The sequence below is a fragment of the Eublepharis macularius genome, chromosome 19 (genome assembly GCF_028583425.1).
Source record: "Eublepharis macularius isolate TG4126 chromosome 19, MPM_Emac_v1.0, whole genome shotgun sequence".
Lineage (NCBI taxonomy): Eukaryota > Metazoa > Chordata > Lepidosauria > Squamata > Eublepharidae > Eublepharis > Eublepharis macularius.
The window spans coordinates 2,351,629-2,372,805 of record NC_072808.1 but is presented as its reverse complement, the minus strand read 5'-3'; the positions used below and the strand labels follow the sequence as shown (position 1 = coordinate 2,372,805).

The 21,177-nt window shown below is 43.4% G+C and overlaps 1 protein-coding gene across 3 annotated transcripts in view; it reads left to right on the top strand.

Annotated features, from left to right (window-relative positions):
- The window catches only part of TEX2 (testis expressed 2), a 72,867-nt gene that overhangs the window by 19,723 nt on the left and 31,967 nt on the right, over nucleotides 1-21,177 (top strand). The window contains exons 1-2 of one of the 3 annotated variants that reach the window (XM_055003262.1): nucleotides 4,960-5,110; nucleotides 10,411-12,050. In XM_055003262.1, the coding sequence (XP_054859237.1) occupies nucleotides 10,437-12,050 (1,614 nt within the window). In that variant the 5' untranslated portion in view covers nucleotides 4,960-5,110; nucleotides 10,411-10,436. Of the gene's footprint in view, nucleotides 1-4,959; nucleotides 5,116-10,410; nucleotides 12,051-21,177 lie in introns of those variants that run through there. The other 2 variants (XM_055003261.1, XM_055003260.1) reach the window with 2 other exon arrangements.

Genomic DNA, 21,177 nt, shown 5'->3' with positions numbered 1-21,177 from the left:
CCTGTGTTTAGCAATAAGAGCCTGTGGTTTATTGGGTTTATGTGATTTATTTTTTTTTACTCCCTGCCAAGTCTTTCCTAAGGTTGTGACTATGGGCACATGTAGGGTATATGGCATACTTGTGATCAGATAAGACTGTGTTCTGTAGACTGTGTGGTTGCCTTGGAAGTCTAAAAGATCATTCCCAATGATAAATAAGTAACGGCAGACCAAGGGTCTTTGGAAGGTGGCTTGCTTGCCCATCACAGTCTATGGCTGCACACAGCGGTGAAAGGAGAGGGCAGGCTGTGTTCTGATGTGCACTTTCAGTTCACGCATGGAGCAATGTTAGGTCCCAGCATGCATGAGTAGTGCCGTGCATGAGCTATGTGCATGCTCCCAGGTACTTGTCCACAGTGCATTGGTTTTCTGTCAAAAATGGGCAAATCAGTGGAGAAGAATTCCTGAAGATAGAAACTACTAAAAGCAATTATTTTTTTAAAAAAATCTCTGCTAACATAGGATTAAAGAAACCCAAATTAATACAGGGTCTTGGTTATGCTAACATGATGGTCAGCAAGTTTAATAACTAAATGAGCTTTTCCCACCCCTGTTGAGGACCAAATTACAAGACATGTTTTGCAAAGATTTAATTGCTTCATTTATGCGAAAATACTGCATTGGTATAGGTAGGAGTCTTGCTTCGTAATATGAAACAAAGTGTAATGGAGTGTTTGGGACTGGGTCTAGCTTCCTTGGTACTGATACTGCTTGATTTACCCATTTCGCTTGCAAAGAGGTCTTGCAAAATAAGTTGCTAAATTAATATGGCTTTAATACAGTATTAACACTGAGGATGGCATAACTGAAAAGGCTTGACATAACAACAACAACATTCGATTTATATACTGCCCTTCAGGACAACTTAATGCCCACTCAGAGTGGTTTACAAAGTTTGTTGTTATTATCCCCACAACAAAACACCCTGTGAGGTGGGTGGGGCTGAGAGAGCTCTGAGAGAGCTGTGACTGACGCAAGGTCACCCAGCTGGCTTCGAGCGGAGGAGTGGGGAATCCAACCCAGCTCTCCAGATTAGAGTCCTGTGCTCTTAACCACTACACCAAACTCGTCTCTGTTTCAGCAAAATGGGCTCTCATGGATTTAGCAAAGCTGGTATGTGCAGGAAAAGCTTATGTGTGCATGCTTGTGTGTGTTTGTGAACATGAAAAAAAAATCAGCTAATAAACTCTGCATGTGGCTTTTTGCAACATGGGCCGTTTGGGCGGGCAGTTCCCTGTAGCTATCCATTTCCTTGAGGAAGGGCAGGCTCATTTATCTGTATGTAGAAATGCCTATAGGGCAAAGCTGTAACTCTGATTGAGTGAAAGGCTTTGAGAATAAGGTATGTCCTCATTTCGGAATGATAACTTTTGCCTCATTCATGCGTGAGGGTGTCACTCGGTAAACGCTGAAGTTTTATGAACCGTGCACCTGTGCTCGTAGCCGTCTTGCTTAGACTCTCCCTACTTGACTGTTTCCATGATGGCTGAACTCCAATGAATGTGGATCAGGACCCTCTTTACCGGAAAGCAAGCCAGCTCCCAACAAGCGCATGCCTTCTCTGGCCCCGCTGATTGTGGAGCCACATGAAAATTGGGTCACCTTGTAAGACACGTTCACTGGAGTGCCTGTTTCTCTGAGCTGTACAGATTGCGACTCTGTCGCCCGTTCTCTTTTGTTGCTGGACAAACACGAGGGAGATATAAAGCTGTCCTCTCTGCCGCTTACTAAATTGTGCTTGGCGGAGTGAACAGAGAGCAATTTCCTGAGTTGTATGCGGCTTTCCGTTCTTATCTTTTCAATTTTTCAAGGCTTACATGGCCTTTACAGAAGCCAACTGTAATATTCAGTATGGACTCTCGGATTTACTTTTGGGACTGTCTCGTTGATTTACAGTGGCTGTAATCAGTTAAGATTGTGAACAGCAAAGCAGATTTTCTCTTCCAGAGATTAAGGCAAGCAATCTTGCTTTCTGTGTGATTCTCATTGAATTTCTCGGGTTTTTTTAAAAAGCCTCATTGATTTAAAGTGGTAAACCCAAATAGATTTAAACAGGGGTCATTTCATAGAAAACGAGCTGGAGGAACTCATTAGCGTAACTCAGTAACATAACTCATTAGCATATGCCACACCCCTTGACATCATCGGAAGTGTGTCATTAGCATAACTGATTTGCATATGCCATACCCCTGACATCACCTATCCTGTCTGTTGGACCCAATCCTGGCCATTCAGGGCAGAAATTGGGCCCAAAATGGCAAAAAGAGGCTGAAAATGGCTGAACAGGGGCCCAAAATGGTCAGGATCGGGCTGCTGCTGAGTGGGAGAGTGATCCACCACCCGTCAGAGGCCCGATCCGGGCTGTTTCGGCCCCAATCCAGGCTGAAATGGGACCCAAATGGCCGAGAGTCAGGTGGGTGGGGCCACCTGACATGTGACCTCTTTGGGGAACTTCCCCCTTGAAATGAGCCCTGGATTTAAATATGGTTACTTCCAACCTGGAGCATTCAGGATCACTAGTTAGACTTGGTGACTACTGACTTTTGCTGTAATGATAAACCAATACTTGGTGATTAAGGCACATGTTGAAATTAATAAGACCGCCATACGGTGGAGGAATGGATCTATCTTCATCCCTGTCAAATCTTTTTCTCAGGTTTAGTGCCATAGGTAGAATGAGGAACACTGCTGTTCCAGCACAGTTGACCCAGGTCCTGATCTGAAATCGTTCTAAATCAGCTGAGCATTCTTCATTATTAACCCATGACAACTTCAACTAGTTCAGTTTGCCGGGACTAGAATTCATGGTTAGCTTTGACCCTGGAGAAAACGAGAGACCTGGGGATAACTTCCCAGCATTCAGCACTCAACAGGGAAAGAAAGGAGGTAGTTTTGTAAAAATCAGAGCAAGAGATCAGTGCATACCGATACCAAAGAACATGCATATATTTAGACTTGTCCAAGTGAACAGACTTTTCATAGTGCAAGGTTATCTGGTGGAAGCAAGGACCACCAACAAACTTCTTTTTAAACAGTCTTTAAAACATTTTACTTATCCTCCCTCTGTTCACCCGCCTCCAAGATTCCTGGTATGCAAACGGGAGACGGAAACCATGAATTCCCACGTTCACACAACACCCAGTCAAAGGTTGAATAGGAATATAACTTCAGATAGCCCAGAGAGGTCTGATGCTATGAGCAGTGGACTCCTGTGATGAAACAGTTATGTGCTCCTATAAGTTACTTGTACTTCATGTGGTCTAATGTCAGCCCTAGAATTGTTTGTTCTGTTTCCGCATTTCTTCAACTCTGTATTGGATTCTTACTAATGCCACGTCTTTGTAAAATTGTGTTTATTCTCCCTATGGCATCGTTTATGGAAATGGTCTTGAAATTGACTGTACTAATCTCATACTGTGTAATCCGCCTTGAGTCTCAGTGAGAAAAGCAGATTAGAAATGACATAAATAAAATAAGTAAATGATAAATTCATGGCACATGGTGCAGTGAAATGGTGCTATTTTCAGTTACAATAATGCACGGTAGCAGGCTGATCGGAAAATATAATGTGAGGAGAGAAACAATTAAAATGATTTTTAATGGGACTTTTACTTATATTTCACTGATGTTCTCTTGTGGACTTCTTTTCTTCGTGTGTGTGTGCTTGCAGTCCCTCAATCAATTTTTGTCTTGTCGCTGTAGGTCTGAAGGATATTGGAGCAGTGGTTTCATCAGATAATCCCTTGTGGCTAATGCCAAGAATGAAAGTCTAAATAAATCTTTTGAGATTTAAGAAAAACACCACCCTTTTCTTCTTTTGATTAATGGTTTTCTTCGAAACAGAGAGATCTACATGCTGCCCAGGGCTGATCGATTTTAGATCACCATGAGGAAAAAACTGATGTTAAGTCGTGTTTCCTTTTAGTGTTTCAAAACGTTTTTCAAGTAAAGGCGGGTGATACAACTCCTTAAAAGCATTGCTTAGCATAGTTAATTACAGCCAGGCACATGTGCTCATGTTAACCTCATGATGCGAGAACTGTTGCAGCATGCCGCGAAGGGAACATGACAAGCCGAAAGTCACATTGGACCTATGCAGCAGCTACTGCCTCCACACACACACCCTCTGCTTCCTGGAAGAACAAAAATTAACCTAGACACCACAGTACAAACACAAAGGCATGCAGCAAGGGAATTTATTTGAAGATTATAAGACTGTTGTATAAATTTGCCCCAAATCACAGCTCTCAGAAGGGTGAACGTAAAATTGTAAACACGGTTCAGACTGGCTTCTTCTGAAAACAGAGGCTGTTCTTGTGGTGACCTGCCAGTATTTGCCCCCCAAAATGTGTCCTACAGAAAGTTAAGCAAATAAAAGATTCCCCAAAGCACTTGCAAAGTTTTGTAGGCTGAAATCCAAAGGGTCTAGCTTTTGGCCCTCCCCCCAAAAGCTAAAAAGCTGCTTGTGAAAAGTAAGATTCAAGTCCAGTTGGACTTTAGAGACCAAGTAGATTTCCAGAGTATGAGCTTTCGAGAGTGAAATTTTCCTTTGTCAGATACAAAGAGTGGGAAAAGGTCTTTATAATTCGAAAAATAAACAGCCTCCGGTGTGCCAGTTAAAGGGAGGATGAAAGTGAGACACTGTGTAGAAATTAGTTTGAAGAGAATAAAGACAGCTATGAGACTGAACATCATGTATTTAACAATTGGCAACCAACACTTATCTGGCTAAAAGTCTGTTATGATGAGAATGGATTTGTCAGAGTTCTTACCATTCTTCTTCCAATTGATGGTTGGTTTTGCTTTGGTAAGAAGAACACCTTCACTTCGTAATTTCCTTTTTTTTTTTTTTTTTTGCATGCCACTTAATTAATACGTTACGCTGCAATAGATGTTACTGAGAAAGAGCGATTTGGTCCAAATATCTTCCTTTTTCTACTTTCTTGTGATGAGCCGGTTGACGTACCAATGAGAAATGTGTGGCCTATCTGATTTCTGCCTTAAACAGAATGAATACATCGTCACAGCATGAGAACTTGATTCGCCGCTGCAGCACAAGCTGTTGCTACTGGTAAGGTGAGCAGTAACCCAGCTCTCTACTTAAGTTGGTGTTAATGGCCTCTTTGCTGTTGCTTAAGACAGTTTGGGAAAGCTTCCTAGTGCATGAAAAAACAATGGCTGGGCTGTAGGTTTGGATGCTAATTGATCTCTAGCTTTCAGTGTTTGAGCAATTGTGTTAGGCTGCATATGGAACGTTTAGATCTGTTCAACCTTTCTGGTACAAACAGAATTCAGTATCGTACCTTCATTTGTTGGGATAGTTTTAATGTTTATAAATTGCTCTTCCTCCCTACCGAATGCCCAGCGCAATGTACAAACCAAAAAAAAAAAAGTACAACTACACTCTCAGAGAAACTCTGAAAGAAGAAAGAATTGGGTGCCTTGGGTGGCAGGGGTGAGAACCATCTTAAGGCATGCCATTACCGGGTCATGGGCAAAATCAACCTGTTTAGCTAGACACACCACTGCCAATCTCTTGCTGTATTCCCCATGCCAGTTTAAAATCTGTCCTCCCACTCATTCACGCACACACACACACACACATTAAATCACACAAGGAAGCTAGTGATGTGTAGCCGCCCTTGCAGGGCTTTACTGAAAAGTATTCATCGTTGCTTCCTTGTGGTATTTGAGACCGTATTTGTACCCTTGCTGCAGTGGGTGTGTTGACAACGATAGCAACAGGCTGTATGTAGGCACCATCTCTGAGGCTGAAAAAGTGCACTGTGTGCAAAGAGCAGAAAACAGAATTTTCCTGAAACACATTGTTGTTATTTTAAAAAGCCAATCAGCTCCTGGTACTTCTCTGACTGAGAACTTGGCTGCCACTGTTGGCTTTGTTAATCAGCAGAGCATGAACTGGTCTTACGGTTCTTGGTTATGATTAACATCAAGCAATGACCTTCTACCAGAAAAAAAGTCAAATCAACAGCCTCTCGTGAAGGAAAACAATGGCCGGGTTATTGGCTAGCCCAAGACTGAAGGAGGAACTCGCTGTTCCTTTGGTGATCCGATGTGGGTGTCTGACATCAGATTCCTTATAGATGGTGACAATCTTCCCAGTATGCATATGTGTGGTCAAGATATACGTGCATGTGCAAACATTGATGCTTTGCCCATTGCTGAGGCAGCTGGGCCATTGTTTTCTCTTGTGTGATGTTCTGGTGGGCAATGAAATCCAAGTACGTACGATGAGACTTGATTTAGCTAAAGGAGATCAGTATATAGACATGTGCGCTCATTTGACTGTGTCTTGCTGTAATGTCATCAAGCTGGCCAGTTGATCCATGACGATAACAATAACAACATTCGATTTATATACCGCCCTTCAGGATAACTTAATGCCCACTCAGAGTGGTTTACAAAGTGTGTTGTTATCATCCTCACAACAGTCACCCTGTGAGGTGGGTGGGGCTGAGAGAGCTCTGAGAGAGCTGTGACTGATCCAAGGTCACCCAGCTGTATTCAAGTGCAGGAGTGGGGAATCAAACCTGGTTCTCCAGATTAGAGTCCTGCCGCTCTTAACTGCTACACTGAACTGATGTAAGACTCTTAAGATTTGGAAAACATTGTGGATTCCTTCGTGCCAACAACAGTCCTGTCTGCAAGAGCAGCACAGCCCTATATGCATGTTTTGAGCTGTGCAAGAACTGCTCTTGCGGTAGATATGCCCACATCAAATCAGTACAATAACAGAAGCTTTTCATTTAACTGTTTAGTGGCCGTGGGCCTCTCCCACTACAGTGTTAACTTTGTGGCTGTCTGGGAAGTCTTAAATCTAGCTGTGGGGAGAGCTTGTTTCAGCCTAGAACGCTAGCTAAATATTCCTAAGGATTCCAGATGGCTGAATTTAGCATGCCGCTCCTTTTCATAATGTGAACCAAACTATTTCCTAACCAGAAAAGGGGGGCGGGGAGTGCTACCTAACATTCTAGTCTTAATTTGCAAATTAAACCAAGGCAGTTTTAAGACAGACAAGGAAGTTTCGGCTATAATATAAAGGAAATGCATGGTAGTGTTTGTTTGCTTTTATTTTATACTAGCCTCACTTAAAGCAATCTTTCAGTTAAGAGCTCTACCAGTGCCAAATTGGAAAGCTTACAGCTGCCAGTCTTTTGTTCTGGCGGCTTATAAAACTTTTTTTTTTTTAAAGTTGGAATCAACTGTGCGGCACATTCCCTAGCATGATGGAGGCAGGGACAGAGGCAGGGTCAACGACAGAGGCCTGCAGTGCAAAGAGTTTATGTTCAGGAAAGGGTGAATATTAGTGCGTACCGTTGCACAGAATCTTTATTTTGGCTGGGGAAGAGAAGTAAAGGGTCCACTGCATGTATCCTATATCACTGTGCTTATATTTCTTCCCAAAAGCCAATGAATTGTATTATTGATTGAATAGCATTTCTGAATGACTGTGGGTGTGGCTGAAGCTTTAAGGTCACATATTTTAACAGCTGAGTCAATACACAAGGACTGCTTTACCACGTAAACTGATCCTTTTGCTTGACTCATCTGTTGATTGCTCCTCCACCTTCATTCATGCAATGGGTTATGTGCATACCAGGAGCTGTGGAACCTGCTTCCCAAAGACTCTGGCCTCCATTTCTGTTGGCATTCAGGTGCCTGTTTACAACTGTTACTTTTCAGAGAACTTTTAGCTGATAGCCTTGCTGTTTAGCTGGAGCTTAGATGTTGATGCTGTTGGGCAGTTTTCTTTTGAATGGCTTTATTATGTTTTAGTATGTTCAGGGTTTAAACATTTAAAATAAAATTCTGACATTGGCAGAAGCAAAGATGTGCAAGCTTGATGTTAACCATCACACATCTTGTGCTAACGACAATAATTGAGAATACTTGCAATTAGAATCAAGGATGTCAGCGGAGTGTGCACACACATGCTTGTCCAGACCCATCAGAATAAATCACCTGAACATTTATGCATGTTTTTCATAAACCTCTTTTCAAGATGCAGTTTTTGCAAAAATTTCTGAATTTTTTAAGAGGAGAAAATCTGGGATTGTAGCACATGTGGTTTATTGTCCAGCAGTGCTGTGTAGACGCACATTAATTTTTTTAAAGAAAAGGTATGCCTAAACAGAGCTATCTTTAATTTTATACATAGGGAGATTTCCAAGTTTTTCAACGTATTTGGAGAATAAACCATCTATCTAATCGAGGACAAAAGTCATTTACTTGACTAGTTAACTTTGTTCTTTTTTCCTTCTATCTGGGATGGTCGTCCTCTTCCACCGAGTGCGCAGCTTCGGGAGGGACACACATGGAGCGGTGAGGGAGGAAGGGGACACCCCCTCTAGCCAGCCAGATCAGCCGAATCAACCCTGGCGATCAGTGGGGTGACAGATGTCGCAGCCAGATCGCCCTCACATCCCTTCTTTTTTTTCCTAATTAACTTTCGAGGAAGAAATGCTGCCACCTTCATTCATCAGTATATGCTGTACAGAGGCTACTGTCAGGTTCTTCGCAGATATTAAAAGTACACATTTAACATACTCAAAACTAAAGAGAAGTGATGCATTAAGGGAGAGGGAAGAAATCTGTCACTTGCAATTCTGGAATGTGGGTGGAAGGAAAAAGGCTAGAATTGCTCTGATGTGCAGGAATCTAAGCCAGCAAATGGGAACGAAGGTATAATAATAGAAGGTTGAGGTTGGTAGGCATAGATGTGCCTTAGAATTTCATGCATTAGTAGAAGTGCTTTATTAAACTGAAGCCCTAATTGTTTCTGTTATCATTTGCCTTTCTCATGGGGACTCAAGGCGCATTATACAGCGTAGGCCGATATGATCAACAGCTGGACATTCAATAAACAATGCATATTCAGTAAACAATACCATACAGTTCTTGCCTAATCCTCTCAAACCATTCGCACTGTATGTTAGTGCTAGTATGCCAACAGATACCTTGGTGTATCAGTGGAGCTGTTTGGGGCTTTTGCATATGGTTTATTACTAGTGCTTGGCCTTTGTGTTCATGTGTCATTCTCCAATCAAATATCCAGGATGTACACGTGCAGTGTTCCAGGATATTCTCTTGCCTTAGTTAATGTTAAATCTTTCTCATTAAATTCTTTCTTTTTAAGTGATGGGCTGGCAGTAGTGCGATACGCATGTTTTGGTTTCCGAAAGGCCTTTTTCAAAAAGCATATTTTACAAAACCAGCATTTAATATATCAACTTCCTGCTCCTTTAGCACTGTTACAAATCTCCCACTAGTATCTGTTTGGATGACTTAACTAATTCTACTTTGTCCAAAAATAGAAGGATACTTTGGTGGCACGTACGTTCCAAATGGATTTTTTGAAAATCTTTTCTTTGCATAGTTCTTCATGTTGTAAAAAAGAGAGAATAAAAATGGTTTCCAATGCCGCGTGGACAGCAAGTATAAGCCAACAACCATATTGCTATGAAGAATGTCAAGTCTTCCCTTTTGCAAAGATGTTTTTCAGAGTAGTGCTTCTTTTAAGGATGTCTGACAAATTCCACATGACAGTTTGATTATGGCACCTTTTGCAGCTCTTGCCAATAATTTAGTTACTAAGGTGGTAAACTTGTTGTCTTGACAATTATGGTAATCTCTGTTCTTTCCTCACCTCTAAGGCAACTCTTCCTGGCTATTTTCAAGGATGGCCTAGATTCTCAAAACTGTTTTCAGGGTGGTGTTATAATTCTGGTATCTAATTAGTCCGTTGGATGTGTGGCAATAATGAGAACTTTCCATGCCTGTTGCATTTTGCTGCCATGCACAGGTTTGGCTTATGGCATGCCAACTATATCCAAATGCAGCTTTTGAAGCATTCGCGTCGTTATCTCATCCTAAATCCCATGTACAGTAGATACGCACAGTTTGCTTGCCGCTGGCTTTTCCTATGACTCCAACATGCCCACATATGAGCAGATCTTTGGTGTGCTTAGAATTGACCACTGACTTGTTTCTCATCTATGTATCGAAGATAAGTCTGTACCATTTAGTGGCTGTTTCTTATAAATATAAAATTAAATATAAAATTCAAAAACCTTTTTGAATAGTTTGGTTTTGCATCGTTTGCAGAAAGCCAGGAGAGTGGGGGCTCTCCTGACCTCCTCAGGCAGGCCGTTCCGCAGAGAGGGAGGCGGTCCCATAGGTATGCCAGACCAAAGCCATGAAGAACTTCGTATGTAATGACCAATACCTTGAACTGAGCCTTTAACTCTTACAGATAGGCAGGTTTTTATGTGTGGCTTTCAAAAGCTTTAGAACTAATTTAAGCAGTCTTTCTGCCTTGGTCTAATTCTCTTTGGCCTCCTCTTCTCACAGACCCTGGTGCATCTCTAGGACCTGCGATGACAAGTCTTAACGGTAGCCATGCAGAGAAAACTGGTGAAATGTCTTCAAAGCAGCCAGCGCCAAAGGTGCAGGTTCAGCGATCTGTCTCCCGAGAAACTATCACCATTCATTTCTCGGCATTTGGGAAGGAGGAAGAGGAGGAGGAGGAGGAAGAGTTTAAGGAGTCTCCCACTGTGGGACTGGACGACCAAAGCATTGTAACAGCACTAGAAGCTAAGGAGGACCTATGCTTTGATCATGGTGACTTTGACTATTCTGGTCCCGCTACCTCGCTTAACATGGCTGCATCCCCGCTCACCACATCTCCCACCACCATGCCAACTCTAAAGCCGTTGGAGTCTTCAACATCCCAAGTATTCAGCGCAGTGCCATTAGCCCTTTCGCCCTCTTCACATGCGTGTCATACCGCTAGCCCATCCGGCGTGGCGTTGCCTTCGGAACTGAGAACCAGCTTATCGTCTTCTCCGTTGTCCTCTCCTTCCAAGTCACTTGTTTCGTCTAGCGCGCCGTCCACTGTTACGAGTTCAAAGCCCTTCATGAGTTTAGTGAAGTCTCTTTCAACAGATGTAGAACCAAAAGAGCCCACTCCCCCCACGAGACATAGACACCTAATGAAAACCATCGTGAAGTCTCTGTCGACGGACGCTTCTAAGCAGGAGTCGGAAAGCGTGCCCAGCAGACCACCGGACTCTAAGCTGAACTTGCACTTGTTCAAGCAGTTCACCCAGCCGCGGAGTACGGGGGGTGATTCCAAAACTGCTCCCTCCTCTCCCTTAACGTCTCCTTCAGATACTCGATCCTTTTTTAAAGTACCTGAAATGGAGGCCAAAATTGAGGACACTAAAAGACGCCTTTCGGAAGTAATTTATGAGCCTTTTCAGCTCCTCAGTAAAATAATGGGGGACGAGAGCAGCAGCCACAGGCCCAAAGCCTTATCTTCAAGTGCTTCAGAACTGTCCAATCTTTCCAGCTTGAACGGCCATTTGGAAAGCAATAACAACTACAGCATTAAGGAGGAAGAATATGACTCAGAAGGGGACTTCTATGGAAGTGATTCCAATGTAAGTAAGAGTTGCAGGCAGCCCCAAATAGCGGAAGAGTACGGGAAAGAGACCGAAACGAAAAGCTCTCCGTTGTTAAGCACAAAGGACTTCAATTCCAAGGCATCGCTGGTGCTGGAAAGATGTTCCCTGTCTGCCTTGGCCAGCAAAGATGATGAGGACTTCTGTGAGCTGTACTCTGAGGACTTCTGTGTGATAGAGGACGAGGGCAAAGCTGACAAACCGTCAGAAAGTTCACCGAAGATGGAAATGCCCGAGGAAAGCTCTACATCTTTCAACAGCGAAGGTGACATTGAACTACAGGAGCAACAGCTTAACCTTCCAATGAAGACATTATACTTTCTCACAATGTTGATCTATGCTTACCTTATACTCCCTCTCCCTAGTTACTTCAATGGACTCTTCTTGGGAGTTGCCATTGGATTTATGATTGCTATCTTTGTCGTTTGGCTTCTTACACCAAGTGCTAGGTATAACAGGCTACGTAGATACGGGACTAGGCTGCTGAATGCAGAATCTCTGGACATCATCGAGCCTGAGATATTGAAGGTGAGTTCTTGGTTTCTTCAGTTTTCATATCTGTGTATGCTGATTGGTATTGTAATGACCACAGATGGGCAGTGCAATCCTACGCAGAGTTGACTCCAGTCTAAGGTGAAGGTAGTGCAAGCACCGAGTCATTACTGACCCATGGGGGACGTTGCGTTGCGACGTTTTCTTAGCGGAATTTTAACGGGGTGCTTTGCCAGTCCAGTCTCAGCCCACTGAAATCCATGGGTTTAGACTGGAGTAACTCTGTTTAGGATTGCACTGCAAGCTATCCTTGTGGGCCAGTTCATATGGGAGTGCAGTGTAGCAGGATGGATGAGAATCGTTTCAGAAGATGTGCAGTGAAGCAGTAGACCGCTTGTTTCACTGCTTGCTTAAGTTACCAACTGGCTTCTAGAGGGCTGAGTTACTGTATTTTCTAGGTCGTCGTGGGCAAGCTGCTTCATTGAGAAGTTTATCAGGTGGTCAGATGACTGATTCAGGATGTGTGTGTTTCGCAAGTCAGATGAGATCATGGGAATCCTAAACAAAGAGGAGGATGAACCGTTTGAGCCACGGTTAGGATGCGTATGTTGTGGGGCAGGCAGGGTTGATATGGAAAAGTAAACGTGGCATCACTGATTTAGCACTGATAGTTTATATGGCCTCTGTGGAACGAATGCAGCGACCGTTCTGTTTGCAGCCTGTGGAGCCCCTAACCTCCTCTATGAACTGCATGTTACAGTGCAAGTCATGCTGAATTCCTGTGTCATGTCAAATAATTCAGAGAAGAACCACACGTTATATTTAGTTCCATGACTTTTTAAAAAGATGTTTCCGTTTCTTACGAAATGTGGCTGCCGGTGCTGTAGATTTAAAGCGGGAGACAAGTGAGGTGGAGATAGGAGCCACTGCTTCTCACGTTTTTCTCACAGAGAAATCATCATTTGTACCCATAAGTCTTTTGGCTTATGGGTACAAATAAGTGGGTCCTAGATCAAATCAAGCCTGAATCCTCCCTAGAAGCTAAAATGGCAAAACTGAGGCTATGGTACTTTGGTCACAACAGGAGAAGACAAGATTCTCTGGAAAAGTCAATAATGCTAGGAAAAGTGGAAGGCAGTCGGAAAAGAGGAAGACCTAAAACAAGATGGTTTGACTCAATAAAAGAAGCCACGTTCTCCATATTGCAAGATCTGAGCAAGTCTGTTAATGATAGGACGTTTTGGAGGTCTTTACTTCCTAGAGTCGCCATAGGTCGGAGGTGACCTGATGGCACATAGCACACATACCCATAAGCCATCCCCAACCTGTGTGTTGAAGGGAGCTGAAGGGAGTTGCTTGAATCCTTCCTGCGTTCGTGCTTACGCTGCTGAATTCTCTTCTTCCAGTATCATTGTCCCTGTGGTAGGTTGGTTTGGGAGTTGGAGGCTCACCAGAAGAAGAAAAGCTGGGGGGGGATTCGTCACCTTTTACTTACTACTTCTATGTCTTAAATTACCATCTTTTATTAAACACACATCTCTCGTTTTAAAAAAAGAAATCTAATTATTGAATGGATTCAACAGCCGATAAGTACAAGGATTGCAAATCTTTCCTGGGTTCCCATCTGATCGTGGGAAAATTGCTTCACAGGACCTATATTGACGCAGTGTGGAAGGCAAAGAGATAAAACAGCCCTTTCTGCTGATGGAAGAGGGAGGTCAGTTTCACTCCCCCCTCCCCAGCACAGCCTTTTGACCCTTGTGGCTCCTGCAACCCAGTTAGGGGCTGCTGAGGCTGGTGGGGAACTTGAGGCCACGGGATCACTGACCTCCAGCTCATTAATTGCTTAAGGAAAATCCCAACTAATGATAAAAATACAAGATTTTATTTATTTATTTAATTCAGCGTATACCCCTCCCTTCCCGCAAGTGGGCTCAGGGCGGCTTACAACAAGAATGTACAATTATTATTATTATTATTATTATATTTCAATTTATATACCACCCATCCCCAGGGGCTCTGGGCAGTGAACAGTTAAAATCGATAAAATCAAGAACTAAAATCAATATACAAACAATAAAACAAATTAACAAAGTGCAGTGGTGGGGAGAACCCTCCCCCACCCCAAAGGTGGGAGGCCGATATGGCACCGCCCCCTTCAATCACCGAACGCCTGGCGGAACAGCTCTGTCTTACAGGCCCGGCGGAACGATAATATGTCCCGCTGGGCCCGGGTTTCCATTGACAGAGCATTCCACCAGGCTGGGGCCAGGACTGAAAAGGCCCTGGCCCTGGTTGAAGCAAGGCGGGCTTCCTTAGGGCCGGGGACCACAAGTAAATATTTATTCGCTGACCGAAGCGATCTCCGGGGAACGTACAGGGAGAGGCGGTCCCGAATAAAACATCATGACAGCATTAAAAAAAAAAACAGTTTAACAGCTAAAATCCAGGCGCTTTTCAACAATACCAGGCTACTGTGAAACTGTAAGACCACAGGACCCCCATAATAAAGACCCAGGGCGGTAGCAGAGGGGGCACAGTGGTCAGAAAGGGGGAAAAAATGCTGGCCCCTAGTCAAAGGCCCAGCAGAACTGTAAAAAGGTCCCACAGGGCCCGATCTCCATAGGGAGAGCATTCCACCAGGCCGGGGCCAGTGCAGGAAAGGCCCAAGTCGAGGCCAGCCGAACATCCCTCCGGCTGGGGCCCACCAGAAGCTGCTTATCCTCAAGAGTGCAAGGTCCTGCGGGGGTCTTAATGGGACAGGTGGTCCCGTAGGTCCTGAAAACTTTAAGCTGGAGGGAGGGGGGGTGGAATCTGACCTGTAACACATCTATAGTAACGTAGAACGGCAAATCAGTTTTATATATAAAATTTGCTCTATATTCTTCTGACATTGAAATATTCAAATGTGACTTCTACTCCTGAAGAACGGGTTCTTTGGACAATGCCTTGGTCATGAATAAAGGTGAGAACGTTTTGCGAGGATTTTTTTCCTCCTTTCAAACTGATATTGTGTGCTAATCCCTGTAAACCTGTGACTGAAGCCTTCCCCCTACCAATAGCTTAATAACTGGCTTTTTTACAAACAAGTAAAGAATAAACTGGCTTATGTAGACTTTCAGAAACAGTCTTTCAAGTTAAATACACATATCTCTGTCAGTCCAGTATTGCTGTCTAGTGTATTTGCGGTTCAGTTTTGGTCCTTCCTGTAACCTTTACAGCACAAAGGCTTATCATCAGCGGTATTCCTGCTGACTGGCAATTGATAAAGCCTCGTCCTACCCATGAATGACCTTTAATCTCCAATGACCTTGCTAGAACCCAGGTATTTTTCAGGGCTGCCCTGCCTATGCTGAGCCATGTCAGTTTGTGAGACAAGATAGTAAAGATACATTCAAACCCTCAAGACTAAATCCAGCCCTACCCCTGTGTGTCTTCTCTCGCTCCCTAGCAAAGCTCTTTGTGTTTTTGTTGTTGTATCGTTCTTCTCTCATCCCATTATACAAACCTTAAACAAAATTGTGGCTCGGATATTTAAGACGGTTTCACCTAAGTAATCTAGTTCAGTGTGCAGCCAGTCAGAACACAAACAGCTTTAAAAAGAAACTGCCTTGTGATACTGGTTTAGTTAGAGAGCAGCAGGGTCTGTGTCCTTTTTGCATGTTGCATTTAAAATTTAACACCACCACCACCACCAAACCAAGGATTATTTGCCAGGGTCCCCTTCTGTATTGTGTCTCAGTGCAGGTTAGATTTTCTTACTGCTCTTTGGTATAGGAATTAATGTGTTGCGTTTATGCAGGAGGGCAGCGTTATAGCCCAACAGATGTGTGCATGTGTTGTAAAGCTTTATGTGCACAAAACTGTGTGTGAACGGATACCAAGATTTTTACTCTGTTTGTCAGGGGGCAGGAAAATTATGGATTGCGGCCATACGGTTATGTACTTTAACCTACATAGTTAGGTTGAATTTCCTATGGTATAAGTACATGTTCTAAACTTCCTTATCATAAATAACTATTGTTCTTTAATGCCAAAGGATTTTGCAAGCAGAGGAATGAGCTCAGATTTGTGTACTGAAGTAAAACGCTGAGGTTCTTAAACTTATGAAGAAGCTTATCTTGGCTCCCCTCCCCTGAGGAATTTTCCATCGCTGCCCAAGATTGATTCTTAAGAGGGTTTCTGCAATGGAATATGCGGCAACCACACAATGTAATATATTGTTCAGTTTTCTCTATGTTTAGGAGATAAGGGCTTGCTGTATCAAGGCAAAAAGTGTTCTTCAAACACTGTTAAGAAACTACTTTGGAGAAGCTTAGCTTCAAAAACAGTACTGTCCTGTTGATTTGAAGCTTTATTAATCTTAGAGTACCAAAGGAAGGTTTGGGTAATATTTGACTGTTCCAAGGAGGGAACGTTATATACTTGTTGCTTTTTTTTTTTGATAACTGGAACCCGAATATGCAAAATTCATCTAATGTACGCAAATAAGGAACATGCACGTTTTGCTTGCTGTTTCTTCCTTCTGTGTTTGCTTCTGAGAATCAGCCAAACTCGACACGACATGGGCAGCCGTTCCTGTTTCCACAGCTGCCTAGTCCACAGGGCACTTTCAAAGAAACGTGATGGGTGTCCATTTTCTAATTCAAGTGTCTTGCCTGTGGAAGCGGCTTCACCACATTCAATTCCTGACATTTGGATTGTAGCAGCATTCTTACTTCAGTGGTACAGGAAGAGCTGTTTTGTACAGAAGTTTTTTCAGAAAAACTGGTGGTTTGTAAGAACCCTACGTTATTGTGTAATGGGCTTCTGCGTTCTCCTGCCTCTTCGTTTTGACAACACTACTATACCGCTGATGTCTTAATGGCTTCCAATCTGATTTTTGTGCTTTTGCCTGATTAATTTTTATGTTTCCAGTTTGTGTCCACTGGGTGTCCGAAAGTTAGGACTGGGTATCCATTTTTTAAAAAGCCTTGCTCATTCGTATAAAATGTGTATAGGGAGGAGAGTTCTTTTAACATCAAAAGCATAATACTGGCGAAGAAAACTTGTCTTTCCCCTGCCATTTAACCCCAGACTTTATTGATCCGGGCACTTTGCTCCCAGGTAGGATGACTACTGGTATTAATAGGAACCAAAATCCAGTGGCACCTTAAAGTCTAACATTTATTTGTGTTTGTGCTTTCATGAGTCACAGCTCGCTCCTCTGGGCTTGGAGAAATTTCTCTGAAGCAACTGAGCGGGAAAGATTCAGTCCCGCCTCCCCACCCATGAATTGCACCTGATGTTAAAATCCCCTGGCTGATACTAAAATCCTCTTGCTTCGTGTATGAACCAGGCAGACACATGAAGAAATGAACGAGGGCTGCTTCGGCCATCTCTAGTTTGGCTCTAGATTAGAGCATAGATCACAATTCCGTCTAGAAATTCTTTGGCAGAGATGTGGCATTTTTTCGTTTTGTTTATCCTGTTGATTGGATTTGCATAGCACTCTGAGGCTGAGTGTCTCCTCGAACAGGTTTTGCAGGAAAATCGGCATCACTTTGCATGATTCATGCGTTCGGGCACCATGGGGAGTAATCCGCCCACACCAGCAGAGCGTATACTTACTGCTAGGCATTACGCAACACTGCCTTCAGCCCTAGTGTAGTGGCAGAGGAACCTGAGACGGTATAATAGCCATACACTGATCAATATAGCCTGTTAAACCACACTCCAGCCCAGAATGAAATTCAATATTCCGCTTCTGGCTCTGCCTGGCTATCTGAAGGTTGCTTCAGTATAAAAACATGCAGTTTTGATGGATGGTCCACCGGTTCGAAATACATGTTACCCCCAGGCTTTAAATACGTTTCTGATTTTAATCTAAAACAATGCAGAGATATAATGAACGGTGAAAATAATGCATCTCTGAATTCTACACTAGCGTATTTGGCAAGGCTAGCGCTGAGGCAGCAGCGCCGTGCTCTGAAAACTGAACCTTTATTCTAGCAGTATCCCTAGGACCCACCAGGATTCAAAGTGTAATGAAGTTATTTGTTCCACAAGCGCAAGGAGATTTTAGATGGGTTCTCGAACAACGCGTCTCTCTTTGGTGCCACATGATGTATTGCATTTTGAAACTGAGGGACAAAACTATTTACAGTAGGACTGAGGGAACATTCTTTCAAAGGAAACAACCCAGGAATATTACAATCCTGTTGCTGCCCTATTGGACCAAGGGTGTAAAACTGGAGTCCCCATTGGTGGATTCGGGGCTGCAGTTGAGGAACAGAGACCTTACTGGTGCCAAGGTCTGGATCTAGTTTGTGAGTGGCTAACAGCTGACCTATGCGGGAAGGGGTACCTGAATATTTATGAGATGTCTACCTGGAACAGATTTTTAAGTTTTACCTTGATGATATTAGAGGTGGGCAGCGGGGGGGAAAGAGTAGTGTAAAAACCAATAAAACATTTGTAGTGAGTGGAATCTTATTTAAATCTTTGTAGAACGTTCGGGATTGGGTGCTAAAACAGGTTTGGGAGCCAAGTATTTAATTTGGTCTTGTAGCTGAGTTTAATCGCAACATCACAGAGTTTATGACAGTAGTTGAAAAAATACCACAAGGCCGTTTCCATCCCAGAAGATTAGACCTTTTAAATCTGTTTTCAAAAAGTGTCGTTTGGATTATATTACAAATGCACGCTCCCAGATTTTGGGCTCTGGAGCTAGAAAACTTGACATGAAGCAACAACATTCTCGGCTATGTCTTAGTTCCCTAAGCTGTCAACTGAACTAAGTGAACGTCATGTGGAATGTAAGAAATTCGTGAATTTGTCTCCTTTTAGTCTAGCCTCCTTTTAAAGCCATCTAAGTCCATAGCCGATCCTACTTTTTGTGGCAACAGATTCCATGCGTCTTGTTCTGTGGGTTGGTTCCATCAGTCCATTGGTGCAAGGATCATGAAGCTCTCTAGAGTTCCCCTCCTTTAAGCAGTCCCTCCCATCCTCATTCTAGCCCCAGGGACCAAATATTCGTCCGTGTAGGTCCTGTAGTCTTAGGAATCAACTTTGCTAGGGTTGAGACAGTGGGGGGGGGGTGTGGAGGGGGGGAGATGTGGGAAGCACCATCCAGTGACAGACTGCAGGATCCAACCCACTCTGTAGAATGTGTTGCCACAAGATGGAGTGACTGCTGCTAGCTTAGAGCCAAAACACACGAGAAGAAATACCCAGGTTCAGCACGTGTTCTCTTACCTCAAGGTTTGCCGGGATCTGTAGGCGTCCTGGAAGCTTAAAGTTTAGCATTTACAGAGCAGCAGGGGAGGGAAATACAGGCGTCTGCATTTCCCTTCCCCTTCCTGCTGCTCTGTAAATGCTAAACTTGTTCTCTTACCTCAAGGTTTGTTGGGAAGTGTAGGCATCCTGGAAACTTAAAAGTTTAGCATTTACAGAGCAGCAGGAAGGGGAAGGGAAATGCAGGCGCCTGTATTTCCCTCCCTGCTGCTCTGTAAATGCTAAACTTTAAGCTTCCAGGACGCCTACAGATCCCGGCAAACCTTGAGGTAAGAGAACACGTGCTGAACCTGGGTATTTCTTCTCGTGTGTTTTGGCTCTTAGACCTAAGTTCAGTGAATATTTTGATTCTCCTGCCAGTTACCTTTGGGACTATCGCGGAAGGACTGCTGTGAGCTGTCAATCGACAGTGAAGTGTTTGATGGATGCCCTTTGAGTCCAGCATCAGACAGAACGTGCTCAGAAGTGCTGCATAAGTGGCTTTGATGTCATGACACAAAACTGTATTTATAGACACCATTATGCAAGTGAGGCGGTTTCAACAAAGACTGAATTGGAACAGCAGCTAAATTGCCTGAGATCCGGGCTGTTCAGGTGCATGATACAGCACCCTTGCTAAAGCCAAGCAGGTCTGGGTTTGATTCCCAGGTGGTCTTCCCTTGAGTTCCATATAGTAGAAGAAAGGAAAGATAGTAGAGGATATTCCTGTCACACATGAAATCAAGCAATATTTGAATACCCAAGTTTCTCTTGCTGATGAAAGTATGCTTTTCTGTTGTGGAATTAACTCTTGTGATTGTTAATTCCTGGCAGATACCAGGTCTTCTCTAAAAAGCTAACCAAACCTATTAAGCCTTGCTATTTATGAGGCTGACATACTCTTTTGTGGTTCTGAGGAGTTCACGGATCGTTCCTCATTTCGTAATCCATAGCAGTAGAAAAGAGCAAGAGTCCAGTCTTCACATCTGAAGAAGGGAGCTGTGGCTCATGAAAGCTCACACCCTACCACAAATTTTGTTAGTCTTCTAGGTGCTGCTGGACTCTTGCTCTTTTCTACTGCTACAGACAGACTAACACGGTTACCCATCTTGCTCTATCGTAATCCATAGGTCATTTAGTGGTATCAGTTACCTTTAGTGGTGTTGGAAGGCAAAGTTGCCAAAGGACTGATAAGTGAAACCTCACTGCCAGGGTAAAAAAAACTGCCATCAGCCTCTCTTAACTAAACCTTCAGCCTTGGAACCAAGAGGCAGGTTCCCAGCCCTACCAGGTTTTAAACAGGAAGTCAGCCCTGCAAGGTAGGCACTCGGCCGGTTGAGTCCAGAAACAAACTTAACAGGGTACCATGTGGCAAGTTGGCCAAATAACTAGATTTGGATTGAAATCACAACTCTTAATAACTCCACACCAATATAAGCAATGTATTAGTATTTATGAAATCTTGAACATTTTGGCTGTTTATGCTTCATGCCTCTTGAGCTCCTATGACTCCTTCCTTTGCCTGCAACAAATAATGTGAAAGACAATACTGAGTCAGAACTGTTGGATTTGAGTTACTTTTTCACATAACTCAGTTTTAAATCTCCTTTCTTCGTATCGCTTTTTGAAAACATTGAAGAAAAGGAGGGGGGTATATTAGCATAAAGAGTTCCGCCACTGCTTGCTTTTTTGCAGTCTGGTAATGCCTGACAAATCTGAAGAAAAAGTGAGGGAAACTTCTGTTTATGTAAATGGATTGGATCCAGCCAACTTTTTGGCTCAGTGTCTCCCAAGTCCCTTCCCTGTTGCTGCTCCTGTCACACCTGGCTTCTGTCTGTGCATGTCCCGTGATTCTCAGCATAGCCTCTTTGTCATCAAAGGGGACACTCGCTTTCCTTGTTATCTATAT